Below are 15,514 nucleotides of genomic sequence, written 5' to 3'. Positions count from 1 at the left end.
AGCAGTTCTACTGTATACTAAAGCTTGGCTTCATCAGTACAACGCAAGAGTGAGGACTTTTATTTCTCAATGCTAAATGCAATCCATATTTTTCCATGGTTTAGACTAAGAATATAGCTGGGTTACAAGAAGTTCAAGATGGCAAAGAGAGTGCAATGGTTGAAATTTATCAACATAAATGGCATTCTTCACTGTGAACCAGCCTAGGAAAACCAATGCTCCACTGCTTATATAACATCTATGTAAAAGTTAAAGATTCTATATGGCTGACATTAAGAATGAGCCAGGTTCGAGTTACATTGCCATACACAAGAACAGAATTTGAAGAATCTGTTTGCTATGTCCACGATTGAGTTACTGTCAGGGACTGCAATAAACTGAAAACTGATAGTAGCTGCAGCTTTTAAATATCAAGTTAACCTCAAGTAATAAAGGACCTCAGGCTAGAACAGTTACATAAAACATATCTTCATTCTTCATCTTTATAATCAGAAGCTATTGCAAAGTTTACTGCACCCACATGACAGCACAGAATAGTACAACTGTTCTAATACCAGAGCAATGTGTAGTGATATATGAACTGTTTAGCTGGTAACCTTATGGAATTATAATCACTATACGTTATAACGAATTGTTCTGATGTTCGCTGGAAGATGAGCCATTTTCCCAAGTACCTGAGTGGTAGGAGTTGGTGGAGGAGTCTCTAATTCCCCTGCACCAATGGCTTTCAAGAAACGGATCATGTGACGACAAAGATCCCATTTTCCTTGCTCCAAGGCTGTGCTGAAGAGTAGTGTGGCATGCTGTCTGCTAACTGCAGGGACCTCCATGTTCTATCAGAAGAAAAACAGTCGTAAGAAAATGCAAGCAAATTCAATTTTCCAGTACATTGTACTCTATTTTGCTATCCACCTTTATCAAATTTGATATATATGGGGATATACATTTGATTTTTGTGATTGAGCATTACATATTCAGGCAACCAGATCTTCACAACAAACCTCTATTTTGGCTAAACACCTGGAATATGTATTGAAACAAAGGCTTTAGTCTTACTTATTGCTTGATGAGTCAGAGTGTTGTGAACATAGTGCAAAATCTGACTGCATAGCTGGGATGAAGCAGCAGCATGGAGGATGTGTGGTGAGATGGTGATGGGCAGGAGAAAAGAGAACAAATGCAAGTGCAGAGCACACTATTAAAAGAGTGGGAAATCTGAGAGCACCTTATGAAAAGAAGTGGGAAGTCTGAGAGTACAGGTTTGTTAATGTAGCAGTGTGGGAGAGGATCGAGAGGAGAGCACAAGAGTCTGCATTGTAAGAACAGTGGGAGGTCCGAGTGTGCACAAAGTGGGGTTATGCCAGTGGCAGAGAGAGGGCACTACGAGAGAAAGATCAGAAAAGATTCACATAGTGGTTACACATTACAGCAGATAGGTGACTAGTGGGTGAGCGTTAAGATTTCTTTTATCTCTAAGCTTAGACAGTAGTTTAAACAAGGTCTGGGAAACAGCCACATACTGCATTAAAGTTATAGCACAACTAGTTAAACCAATTAATAAAACCTTTAATTAATTAAATAAATAAATAAATAAATAAAATGAGACTAGTCTAAGGTTACGGCAGGACAGGTTTGTGTGCAACACGTGGGGGTTTTGGAAGGTGATACTGTACTGAGCGAACATGCCTGTTGGAGGCGTCTCCCAGCTTGAATCTCTCCAGCTCACTGTCATTGAGCTGTAACATGAGTTGCGGACACCTCAGGGAAAGGCTATTTCTGGGCAGTTTTATTCAGAATATAGGAAACACACGTTCAGGAAAGGGAGTGTGTGACTGGTAGGGAACCAGGTTGTTGGGATTTAGGACAGGTTAAGAGGAGGTCTTGCTGACAGTAGTCCTGTTCAGCAGGCACAATGTGCTTAGTGCCTTTGAGAACAAGGAGACAGACGACAGAGAATAGCCATAAAATAGACCAAGCTACCATGGCTCAGAAGGCTTTCAGTGGTTGGAAAAGAAGGCAGAGCGCGAAAACAGTGGTAATAGAAGACATTAATTAGTGGCATACATCATATCTTCAGTAATCAATACAAAAGTCCTGAAGGGTATGTTGTCTACCCCGTGCCAGGGTAAGTGATATCATACTGCAACTGCAGACAAACTTAGAAAATAAGTGGGTCAAATCATGTTGGAACAAACATAGGTAGAAACAGGGAGGAGGCCTGGCTGAAAGAGCATCAGGAGTCAGATGCTAAAAATCAAAAAGCAGGACCTCGAGGGTAATAATCCCTGAAATATTGACTGAGTCACCAGAAACAATTGATAGAACAGAAATAATGCACAGCTAAAGGACTGGCGTGGGAAAAATGCATACTAGCCCCAGTCCTGGGACACCAAGGGAACTACACTGCTGGGTTGAGTTGTACCTTAACAACAATGGACACATGACCTAATGGGAAGCATAAAGAAAATGGAATTGGCTTTAAACGAGTAAGCAGGTGTTGGGGTGTAAAACAGAGATAAAGAAATGTAAGCAGGTTAAAAATAAGCTCTGCCCATGGCAGAGGTTTAGAAAGGGATAAAACAATGGAGGACACTAATGGCAAGGGAATAAAGAGTGTTATAGAACCGAAGCGCAAAAAAATGACTCAACATAAAATGTGATGAAATCCTATTAAAAAAATGAATTAAAATGTCTGTAAAATATATAGAGGGTTTGAAGCAAAACAGGGGAAGTGGAGGCAAGCTGTTACCGGAAGAGACCGGGCAGGAATTACTGACACATGACAACCGAAAATTAAACATTTAAGGATACAACATATTAAAGAAAGGGATTGGGTGGGGTGGGGTGGGGAGAAGAGAGAGATAGTGTAGTTGTACTTATTTAGGATAACATAATAGCAACAGAGAAAAAGGATGCAGCTATCAACAAGACAAAAACAGAATCCATATGCATACAGGTAAATATAATGAAGGATCCACAAATAGGTGTAATGTATAGACCATCGATTAATGGAAAGGGGGCAGAGAAAGGAACATGCAGACAAACAGAACAAAGAATTTTAACTTCTGGTATCAACTGGTCAGATGAGGCAGATTACGTGCATGAGAATTAAATTACTAGAAAGTGTACAGAACTCTACTCTAACAACAAGCAATAGATCATTATTGGATCTAGTGGTGGGGAACAAAATGAAGCAAGAAAGACAAGTAAAAGCCAGGGAATATCTAGGCAATAGTGATCACAACATAATACACTTTATGATGGTAGAGAAGGATACAAATATGAAGAAAAGCAAATTAATAGATGGGAGAAAAGCTAATTCTGAGGAACTAAAAATAGAGCATGGCAAAATAAAATGGACGATATCAATGAGAAACATTTAAAACAGTGTTCAACAAGTGAGAGAAAATATATTCCATTAAAGGGAAAGAACAAATTACACACCAGTGGGATCCCATGGATGAATATAGGGCATAAGGGATAAGGGAACAATTTAGAATTATGAAATAGGCAACATTCAATATATAGACAGAGAAGCGTATGATGAGTAGTAGTAGTAGTTAGGAGAAGACAAAAATAATCAGGAATACAAAGAGGAATTATAATATTAAATTGACAAAGAACATCAAACGAACAATAAAATATTTTAAAACATATCAATAAAAAACAGGCTGCAATGTTAAAGTTCTAAATTGGGACAAGGCCAATTTTGATGGTATCAGGCAGGAACTTTCAAAAGTTAACTGGGGGAGTCTGTGGGAAGGCAAAGTGACGTCTGGTAAGTGGCATGCTTTTAAAAGTGTGTTAACCAGGGTTGAGAATAAACACATTCCTCTTAAAGTGAAGGGCAAGGCTGGCAGAAGTAAGGAAACCTGGATGACTTGGAATATTGAGGCCCTGGTCAAGAAGAAGAAAGAGGCACATGACATGCATAGGCAGCTGGGATCAAGTGAATCCCTTGAAGAGTACAGGAGATGTAGGAAGAGAGTTGAGAGAGAAATCAGGAGGGTAAAAAGGGGACACGAGATTGGATTCTCCTTTGCCTTGTCTGCCAAAACAAAGAACTTCTACAAATACATAAAGGGCAAAAGTGTAAAAGGGAGAGAGTAGGACCTCTTAAGGATCAACAAGGTCATCTATGTGGGAATCCACAAGAAATGGGTGAGATCCTAAATGAAAATTTCTCATCAGTATTTATTGTTGAAAAAAGCATGGATGTTAGGGAACTTGGGGAAATAGTGATGTCTTGAGGAGTGTACATATTACAGAGAAGGTGGTGCTGCCAGTCTTAAAGATAGATAAATCCCTGGACCTGATAAAGTGTATCCCAGGCCATTGTGAGAGGCTAGGGAGGAAACTGCAGGTCCCCTAGCTGAGATATTTGAATCATTGATAATCATGGGTGAGGTGCCTGAAGGTTGGAGAATGGCAAATACAGTTATAGAGATTTACAGCATGGAAAGAGGCCCTTCAGCCCAACTTGTCCATGCCGCTCTTTTGTTTTTAAAACCCCTAAACTAATCCCAACTGTCCGCATTTGGCCCATATCCCTCTATACCCATCGTACCCATGTAACTATCTAAATGCTTTTTAAAACAAAATTGTACCCGCCTCTACTGCTATCTCTGGCAGCTTGTTCCAGACACTCACCACCCTCTGAAAAAATTGCCCCTCTAGACACTTTTGTATCTCTCCCCTCTCACCTTAAACCTATGCCCTCTAGTTTTCGACCCCGTTATCCTTGGGAAAAGATATGGACTATCTACCTCGTCTATGCCCCTCATTATTTTATAGATCTTTATAAGGTCACCCCTCAGCCTCATATGCTCCAAAGAATAAAGTCCCAGTCTATTCAGCCTCTCCTTATGACACAACCCATCAAGTCGCAGTAGCATCCTAGTAAATCTTTTCTGCACTCTTTCTAGTTTAATAATATCCTTTCTATAATTGGGTGACCAGAATTGCACACAGTATTCCAAGTGTGGCCTTACCAATGTCTTATACAACTTCAACAAGACATTCCAACCCCTGTATTTAATGTTCTGACCAATGAAATCAAGCATGCCGAATGCCTTCTTCACCACTCTGTCCACATGTGACTTCACTTTCAAGGAACTATGAACATGTATCCCTAAATCTCTTTGTTCTGTAACTCTCCACAACACCCTACCATTAACTGAGTAAGTCCTGCCCTGGTTCAATCTACCAAAATGCATTACCTCACATTTGTTAAATTAAACGCCATCTGCCATTCGTCAGCCCACTGACCCGACTGATCAATTTTAACTGTTAGTCTAATATTGGCAAAAAGCCACAATGGAATGAAAACCGGATTGCTAATTAGAGGACTGTAGAAGGAATCACACAACTTTATGGGTGACAAATATATTCATGTCATGTGCCTCATTACAACATTTACATTATAGTGCCGCATAACAAATCTTTAAATAAAATGCCTGTAACACACTCAACAACTTGGTTATTTCAGTCTGGGAAATATTTGGTCCACAAGCAAGGCAACTGCTTTCACCTTACCAACTGGAGAAAGAAAGCACCTTAAGGGGTGGCTTTGCCATTATTAAGAGTGAGTTCCTGCCAGCTTGTTGCCAGGTTTGTGAACACTAAACACAGGTACATAGGCACAAAACTTGAGGCATTAGTGTCTGATGGAAACTAGCTGTTACTTTAACTTTTTTAAAAAAGTTACTTTTTTAGCTACTTCTGTATTTTATCTTTTTACTTTTGTAATTTTAACATTTTCTATAATATTTGTATTAATATAAACTTACTGTAGAAAATGTTACGTCTATGATAGATTTGTAGCACAGGATGACTCCTACTATCTTGTTTGCAGGGGGGCATGGGCATGTGAGGCTCTGCCACTGTGCTGCTCGTCACGTATTCAGTGTGTGATTAACAAACCTCTGCAGAATCTATTAACTCATGAATAATAAATGACCAGAGGACTAATCGGTGGCAGTCATCTCTGTGAATGTATTTAATTAGTGGGTGTTCTCTGAAATAATGTGTAATAATGACTGTAAGACAAATCAGCAAGGAAGATTGGTGACATCATGTGTGTGTGTGTGTGTATGTGTGTGTGTGTGTGAGAGAGAGGGAGAGACTGGGAAGCAGGTGAACGTCTTGCAAGAGAGACAAAGAAGGAACTCGTAATAAACTTGCATGTTTGTACCCAACCACAAGATGACAGCCTCAAGATAAAAGGGGGGCGGTTTAGAACGGAGTTGAGGAGGAACTTCTTCACTCAAAGGGTGGTGAATCTCTGGAATTCTCTGCCCGTTGAAGTGGTGGAGGCTGCATCGCTAAATATTTTTAAGACGCGGGTTGATGGGTTTTTGATAGGAGAGGGGATTAAGGGTTATGGGGAGAGGGCGGGAAAGTGGAACTGAGCAGCGACAGATCAGCCATGATCTTATTGAATGGCGGGGCAGGCTCGAAGGGCTGGATGGCCTACTCCTGCTCCTATTTCTTATGTTCTTATGAATTCTTGAATCTAACATGTCTGAAGCAGAATTCACACATAAACAATCCCATTTTGCCAAATGTGCTTGAGTGCTAGAGCCTGGAGGTGAAAAAATTCCAAAATGCCATTGGAATAGTTCAGCAATTTTTATAAGATAAAAATGTTATTTTTAACAAAAACTCAACAGTTTACTTGATAAAATGGGCTGAATAAATTGGGCCAGATTTGACGGAGCGGAGCATTGCATAACACTTCTGGATGGATAGGTCTTTTCCTGGGCCATATATGATGGGACTGGGACATCTCTCAGCATTCCCAGACACTTTGGGATCTTCCTATTCTCTTCTGCTGAATTTTCCTTTGCCCTTAAGTTGCTGGAAATGCAAACAGATAACAGGGCAGCAAGCAACAGACATTTGTTATCTTGGTGAACAATATGATCTCCTTAATCAATGAGATTAAAGGATTAAGAACTAAATCAGGAAGTGCTGAGTGGGTGGATTCAATGTCAAATTGGGGACAGGAAGAGAAATAAAGACAAAAGATTGATTAGATTGAATGAGAAAAGTGACAAAACAATTAACACTAAAAAAAATCTGTTCAGAAAATGTTACTAATTGGAATTTAAATTGAGACTGGGCAATTCAAATTTCTCACTTTTTGGCTCAGAGCAATTGTTTGGGAGTCATTAACAAAAGCATGTGGGACAGTTGTCCCCAGTACATTTCCCATGGCAGTACTACCATCAGAGTAGACTTGCCAACAAATCATTGCTCTTTTCCCCTCATACATATTTGATCCCTTTAAAGTTTGGCATTCTTGTATCTGTTTTGATGAGTGCAAGATGAGAAGGTTCGACAATGTGTCTTTTCTCAGCTATACTCAAGTTCTGTACTATCAAGTGGCTAATTATCATTTAAATGATACTTATGCTGTTACATTTCTGTGGCCTGTTTAATAGGCAATTAACTTTGCAAACCCAGCAATTTCATGAACAACTTGGAGAGATGAAAGCCTTTGAAAACAGCAAGTGCTGGCACAATTCACGGGGTGTCCCATCTTCACCACAAGTTGCTAGCTGATTTGTGTATTAGTAACCAGTTAGTGTTCATTTTATTTTTGGCAAATTCTGTCCCAATACTCTAGTGTGGCAAGGCAATGGTTAAATCAACAAATTCAGACATTTGTAATTCATTTGAATGTTTTCTTAATTACCATTCACTTAACTAGAACAAGATTCACTCTAAAATACATAAGTTATTCTTGCATGAAAATGTTTTCAAATGCTTGATCTTTGACTTCATTTATTCATTTAAGTGGGTCGGATTGTATTTTACTTCTGAACTAAGTAACAAACATGGCATGCCAATACAACTTTAAACTAACTAATTTTATGTTAACCAGCCAAATGAGATTCAAAACAAAATCTTATTACATGCATAAAGATAGAAATTGCTGGAATTACTCAGCAGAGCTGACAGCTGCAGGTCAATGATGGCACTTCTTTATAATTCAATGAACTGTTCTGATGAAGGGAAATCGTCAACCCAAGATGTTAAAGGCAAAATACTGCAGATGCTGGAATCCGTTAACTCTGTTCCTTGCCACAGATGCTGAGTATTTCCAGTACCTTTTGTTTATATTTTTTAGCATTTTCACTATTTTGCTTCTCTTCTGATTACTTGTATTTAGCTCTTACGCTATCATAGCAACAGTGCAGAAGGCACACTGAGTGCGCCATGCACATTGAAATGCTGCTCACTCTACCATAAAACTTGGTAATTTAATCTCTGAACACAGTACAGAGATATGTGTTATTAAAAAAACCTGACATAAATAATTTAAAGCCCATAGATGACCAGGTGTGTAAAAGGATAGTTAATAAAGTGAGAGGAACTGCCATTAAAAAATGAATTAAACAGTCTGTACAGCAATGCATATTATCCATAATCAAACAGGGGGACACAGGACACCATCGAGTTCGGGGACAATAATGCGGAGGAAGACTTCCACAAGACATTTTATCCATCCAGTGCAAGGTTTGGCGACTGAAGTGAAGTTGTTGCACATTTCCTTGGAAAATAAGAATCTAAACTGAACAGGGGAGCAAAAACACAAATCACCACACATAATGACTCACATTAATAAGGCAATTAAAAACGGCAAAACCAAGCCTTGGATTTATTTCTAGATGGATACAACTGAAAACTTGGGGCATGTAATTTTGTTACATAAGAACATAAGAAATAGGAGCAGGAGTAGGCCATCTAGCCCTTCGAGCCTGCCCCGCCATTCAATAAGATCATGGCTGATCTGTCGTGGCTCAGTTCCACTTTCCCGCCCTCTCCCCATAACCCTTAATCCCCTCGCTTATCAAAAACCCATCAACCTGCGTCTTAAAAATATTTAGCAAGGCAGCCTCCACCACTTCAACGGGCAGAGAATTCCAGAGATTCACCACCCTTTGAGTGAAGAAGTTCCTCCTCAACTCCGTTCTAAACCGCCCCCTCCCCTTTATCTTGAGGCTGTGCCCCCTAGTCCTACTGTCCTTTCTGAGCGGGAAGAGTCTCTCCACCTCTATCCTATCCATCTCATTCATCATCTTATATGTCTCAATGAGATCTCCCCTCATTCTTCTAAACTCTAATGAGTACAAGCCTAGTTTATTCAGCCTCTCCTCATAGCTCAACCCCCTCAACTCCAGTATCAGCCTAGTAAACCTCCTCTGCACTCCCTCCAAGGCCAAAATATCCTTGCATAAGTGCGGCGACCAAAACTGCACACAGTACTCCAGCTGCAGCCTCACCAATGCCCTATACAGCTGCAGCAAGACCTCCCTACTTTTATATTCAATCCCCCTCGCTATGAAGGCCAGCATCCCATTAGCCTTCCTGACCACCTGCTGCACCTGCAGGCTGGGTTTTTGCGACTCATGCACAAGGACCCCGAGGTCCCTCTGCACCGTCGCCTGCTGCAGTTTTTCGCCACGTAAGTAATAGTCCTTCCTACCATTATTCCTACCAAAGTGGACCACCTCGCACTTGCCAACATTAAATTCCATTTGCCAGTTCCTGGCCCATTCGCCCAGCCTATCTAGATCCTTCTGCAGACTCTCCACACTCTCCGCGCAATTTGCCGTTCCACCAATCTTGGTGTCATCAGCAAATTTCGACACCATACACTCGGTTCCCTCCTCCAGATCATCTATGTAAATGGTACATAGCTGAGGCCCCAGCACCGACCCCTGGGGCACTCCACTAGTCACTAACCGCCAATCCGAATAGCACCCATTAACCCCCGCTCCCTGCCTCCTATTTGACAACCAATCCTCTATCCACGCTAACACCCTACCCCCAACTCCATGCCACCTTACCTTCTGCAATAACCTCTTGTGAGGTACCTTGTCAAACACCTTCTGAAAATCAAGAAAGACCACATCCACCGGCTCTCCTCTATCCACCGCCCTAGACACATCCTCATAGAACTCCAATAAATTTGTCAGACACGACTTCCCCTTAACGAAAAGCAAGAGTTTTTATAAATATATAAAAAGGAAGAGGCTGGCTAGGGTGAACGTTGGACCCTTAGAGGATGAGAGGGGGGACTTAGTGATAGGGGATGGGGAAAATGGCTGAGGTCTTGAATAACTTTTTTGTTTCGGTCTTCACAGAGGAGGACGTGAATAATTTGCCGGGTGTTAGCAATGGAAAGGTGGTAGGACTGGAGGGTCTCAATGACATTATTGTTACTAGAGAGGCGGTGCTCGACAGACTGGAGGGACCGATGGTGGACAAGTCCCCAGGACTGGATGGAATGCATCCAAGGGTTCTGAAAGAAATGGCGGAGGTGATAGTGGATGCCTTGGTGGTTATTTTCCAAACGTCGCTGGATTCCGGGGAAGTGCCGGAAGATTGGAAAACGGCTAATGTTACTACATAATCCAGAAACCTGAAATAATGATGCAGAGGTATATTCAAATCACAAGGCAAGAAAGAAAATTTATATTCAATCAAATCAAGCTGGAATGAAAAGCTATATCATTAATGCTGACCACATTAAAAAACCATCTGGTTCATTAATGTCCATAAGGAAAGGAAATCTGCCATCTTTACCCAGTCTGGCAGATGTGCCACTATAGAGCTATTGTAATGAGCAGGACCCAACTGACACCTGCAAGCTATTCAGTTGGGATTCAAGGAGACAACTTTCTGCCACCTTGTCAAGGGCAATTAACGATGAGCAATAACATTGCAACTTGTACAAACACCTTGGCTTTTTGATCTCTCCCCAGCTTGTCTGTTGCTACCTGTTCAGTGTTTTAATTAGGAGTACATCTTGTAGTGAAACTCCATTACAATCTAAAACAAATACTTTGAAGTGCGCTTTTTTATAAAGATTATTTTACGATTTGGTGTGTGTCTGCTGCTTACCTGTAAGATGATGAGATAAGATGCAGCAGTGTCCAAGTCTTGCGCCAACAAACACTCTTCAAACAAATCTTTAGGATTGCCCACAGCAGCAAACAGGTAATTCCACAAAGCATATTCAGTCTTTCTAGCACAGTGAACTACAGTCTGCAGAAACAGAGGGAACTCAGTGATGAATTTTGCCACCGTTGGAAGCAGTGGGTCAGGAATAGGTTCCCGGGAGGTAGCTTCTTCTTCCAATACTTCATGGAGCATCAGTTCTAGTACATGAGGGAAGTATGGTAATGTAGCACAAGACTGAGCTAAGAGTAGAGCCTGTTCACCAAGGTTTCTGACCAGGAGTTGGCGAAGAATGTGATGGAGGTAGATTTGGGAAGTCCTCTCAACAGTACTGAAAGGGAATAGGACTTCCAAAGGTTCTTTTTCATTGTTATGCACATACAAATTGTCATACAGGATAGTCTCGTTCACTGCACCAAGGACCAAGGCATCCTCAAACAGGACAGCCAGGGGATAGATATTGATCTGGAAGGGCAACATAATCCGTCTAGAAAGGAAGGAATGTGGTTTGCGATTGTCTCTCGGAAAAAGTGGAAGCCAGACTTTCATTCCTGCTTCTCCACAACTAAGCCAGAGAGCCTCCAGCAAGTGACGCTTTTGTTTGTTGGATCGGCAGGTAGTCCACACATTTTCAACACACTGGGCAAGTACCACTGGCGCACAGAATGGAAGCTAAGTGACAAAAACAAAATTCATATCATGAGGTGAACTAAAATCAGGTAGCATCACTTAATCATTTAAGTAATATCTACTCCAATGATATTTCAAGTATTTAAAAAACATTCGTACAACTATTTTTTTTTCTAGCAATCTGTTTGGAAATTATTCTGGTGCATTTACTTACCAGCTTCTTTTGTTTGGAAATGCTATCCTTCTCTCGTACCTGAGGACCTGATCGATCCCTTTGTAGCATGATAAGCTGACCTGCTAAATTAAGCATAATGCTCTCTGCTGCACAGGCCTGAAAAACAATTGGTAAAAATCATTCAATAACAGTAACAGACTTGTAATCCAGGTACAATAATCAACTCAAAAATACACTGAAAATAAAATTAAAATGCTATTATTGGGCATCAGTTACCATTCTCGTACGTGTAATAGGTCAGAGGCTATCTGAAGTACATAAACTGTGTTGGAATTAATACAATCCTTAATAATGCAGAGAAGCACTAGTTATGCAATGGTAACACTGTCTTTATTAGCACCATTTTTAATTGGATAGCGAATGGGACTTCATTTCCACCAATTAGAAGATGATCAGTGTACAGAATTCCCGCATACTCCCAGTTAGAAAGAAATGCCTTAGTTATTGGCATCTCAGATGCTCATTAATCTTTTGTTTTTTGATTCAGAACTGTTGGATAGATTCACCGTGGGAGAAGGGAGGGATGGGATGGGTGGATGAAACCTTTACAAATTATTGCTCTTAGATTACCAAAACTTATTCAGTTTCTGCTTTAGAATGGCTAAGTGGCCCTGAACCACTAGGAGGCAAATTCAAATCTCCTATTATTACTTTTAGAATTTAGGGCCAGTCAGCAATTACCCAGTTTTCTGAAAGAGCATTACGTTCAAGAGACCCTGGGATCCTTGCACATAGTTATTTAAAGTAAAAACGGTATGGGTGGAACAATAGCAAGTGAGACCTGGGTTCAATTTGGGCCTTGGGCGACTATGTACAGTTTGCTGAGTGGCCTGCTTCTGCAGGGTAGGGATTCTATGAAAACGTTTAATATTAGTCTATTTACCATTTATATAATATGCCCTTTTAATAAAAATAATGCTACATCACTTTTGTTTTGCACATATAACAAGACATATAACAAGAAGAATGGTAGGAAGGACTATTACTTACGTGGCGAAAAACTGCAGCAGGCGACGGTGCAGAGGGACCTCGGGGTCCTTGTGCATGAGTCGCAAAAACCCAGCCTGCAGGTGCAGCAGGTGGTCAGGAAGGCGAATGGGATGCTGGCCTTCATAGCGAGGGGGATTGAATATAAAAGTAGGGAGGTCTTGCTGCAGCTGTATAGGGCATTGGTGAGGCCGCAGCTGGAGTACTGTGTGCAGTTTTGGGCGCCGCACCTGCGCAAGGATATTTTGGCCTTGGAGGGAGTGCAGAGGAGGTTTACTAGGCTGATACCGGAGTTGAGGGGGTTGAGCTATGAGGAGAGGCTGAATAAACTAGGCTTGTACTCGTTAGAGTTTAGAAGAATGAGGGGAGATCTCATTGAGACGTATAAGATGATGAATGGGATGGATAGGATAGAGGTGGAGAGACTCTTCCCGCTCAAAAAAGACAGTAGGACTAGGGGGCACAGCCTCAAGATAAAGGGGGGGCGGTTTAGAACGGAGTTGAGGAGGAACTTCTTCACTCAAAGGGTGGTGAATATCTGGAATTCTCTGCCCGTTGAAGTGGTGGAGGCTGTCTCGCTAAATATTTTTAAGAAGCGGGTTGATGGGTTTTTGATAAGAGAGGGGATTAAGGGTTATGGGGAGAGGGCGGGAAAGTGGAACTGAGCCACGACAGATCAGCCATGATCTTATTGAATGGCGGGGCAGGCTCGAAGGGCCAGATGGCCTACTCCTGCTCCTATTTCTTATGTTCTTATCTTAATTATATGTGCACCATCCAGTTATTTCATTATAAACATTTTTACAGAATAGAAGATCTGAAGAGGCAACATGACCCCATTAGAAATCACTGCTGCAACAGTGGATTTGCAGGTTCATAGCTTCCCAATACATTCGAATGCAATTTTATCATCGGAGACGGCACGGACTTTAGGGAATATACCGACAGCCTTTGCTCAATGCTAATTATGAGTATTGATCCACAGGAGTGTGAGTGTCAAAGGCAGAATATAATCCCCTCCAGCAGTTCAGTATGGACCTCTGAGGAGCTGCCAGCTTTACAAGTCAATACATAGCTACATATTTAAGTGTTGGTGAGGTGCAGGAGAAAGTTGCAGGTTGCAAATCACTTAATTGATCAGCTGATGTGAAAGCACTACATTTCCTGACAGGTGTAAGTGTATCTGATGCCAATGAGCTGGCTACACGTAGAAAGGCAGTATCAACAGCAGTCTGGAATAAAATCTTGTTCTCTTTATCCATTGAGATCTTCTCCATCTTTTCACACATTTAGTAACATACTCTTTATTTAAAAGCTCCAAAATCAATTGTTTGTCCGATTTTGAAGGTTAATAAATCAATCCCAATTTCAGAAATCCAAACGGCTTAACAGAGTATCAGGAATAAAATTAAAATGTTATTATTAGTCACCAGTTACAATTTGCATACATGTGAAATAGGTCAGAGGCTATCTGATTCTTAAAATTTTTAAAAAACTACTTATCATAGGTGTCATGGGCTGCCCTGTGTGTTGCTGGCAGAGCTTAATGAATTAAATTGCTGGCTGTAAAACTGACGTGAATAAATGACCGTACAAAATATTGGCATCAGAACTGCATACATTTCAACTGGTACCTGCTGTGGCATTTTGAAGGTGATACCCGTCTCTGTTCGCACAGAGGTCAAAGTTACCGATATCACAAGTGAAGGATGCGGGATGTAACGAGACATGGATACCTCCTGCAGGACTTGAACATTGGCAGTGGGGTTAGGGCTAAATTTAAAAGAAAACATTAATAATCAGGTTAAAAACACCAATGTAAATTTTCTCAACTTAAATCATACTTCTGAATGGCTTTTCTCTCATAAATACCCTATGAAAGGAGGAAATCCAAGTTTTTAAATAACTTAAAAGTTGGTATGTGGCAAGTGTACACATTTCCACTTCAGCTTTAAAGAACGTGGCAATTTTCATTCCTCAATGCAAACCTCTCATAGCTTTTTTTTTAAAAAAAACTGTTTTTACTCCATTCTTAAAGCCACAAAGCCAAAGCCAATGCTCAGAATAGACTGGGCAATCCCAAATCCACTCCCAAAAACCAAATTCAAAAACCAATTGAATCCAATTCCAGGTCCCCAAAAGGGAGAGACACAAAATCTAAGCTGACAAAATGGGAATTGCGCCCCATCTTGGGGTTGATCTAACACCTGGTGTAAGCCAAAAGCGTACAACACCTTTTCTAATTATAAGTGGCAGTAACAGTTTCAAGGGAACTTGTTGAATTAAACAAATTCAGCTGAGTTTAATGAGGAATTTGCCTAGGAAGTAAGCCAAGAACGACGTTCTAACCATAAAAGTTCTCTACCTATCCAAGAAAACACATTTTTGGCTTAATAATATTTTCCATTTAAAAAAAAATCAATGCTTATGCTTTGAAGTACTCGTCTGTGCAAGGGCAGAGAACACTATGACCTCAGCTCACCCATTATGTTAAAGACATTCTAGCAATGCATGAGCTATTCGAGAGAGATATCCAAGATCAGGCTTGTTTTGTCCTTTACTGCCAGGCCAACAGACAGTAAACTAGCACCCACCTAATCTCAATTGGACCATCAGGAGGAGGAGCAAGGATGAGACAATTTCATTAAAAAAGAAATTCCGAAATGCTGTTAATGCGAAAGCTGCATTGCT

General features: G+C 40.8%; 1 protein-coding gene across 2 annotated transcripts in view; it reads right to left on the bottom strand.

The window, feature by feature from the left end:
- ric1 (RIC1 homolog, RAB6A GEF complex partner 1) overlaps window positions 1-15,514 on the bottom strand; it is a 138,748-nt gene that overhangs the window by 26,419 nt on the left and 96,815 nt on the right. For both annotated transcript variants that reach the window (XM_080188487.1, XM_080188488.1), the window contains exons 17-20: window positions 14,458-14,596; window positions 11,816-11,932; window positions 10,915-11,643; window positions 675-833 (exon numbers count right to left, since the gene is read on the bottom strand). In XM_080188487.1, the coding sequence (XP_080044613.1) occupies window positions 675-833; window positions 10,915-11,643; window positions 11,816-11,932; window positions 14,458-14,596 (1,144 nt within the window). The remainder of the gene's footprint in view (window positions 1-674; window positions 834-10,914; window positions 11,644-11,815; window positions 11,933-14,457; window positions 14,597-15,514) is intronic.

Source organism: Carcharhinus amblyrhynchos, chromosome 5, assembly GCF_965287045.1.
Source record: "Carcharhinus amblyrhynchos chromosome 5, sCarAmb.v2.hapA, whole genome shotgun sequence".
NCBI classification, from domain to species: domain Eukaryota; kingdom Metazoa; phylum Chordata; class Chondrichthyes; order Carcharhiniformes; family Carcharhinidae; genus Carcharhinus; species Carcharhinus amblyrhynchos.
This window is presented reverse-complemented; position numbering and strand designations above follow the sequence as displayed.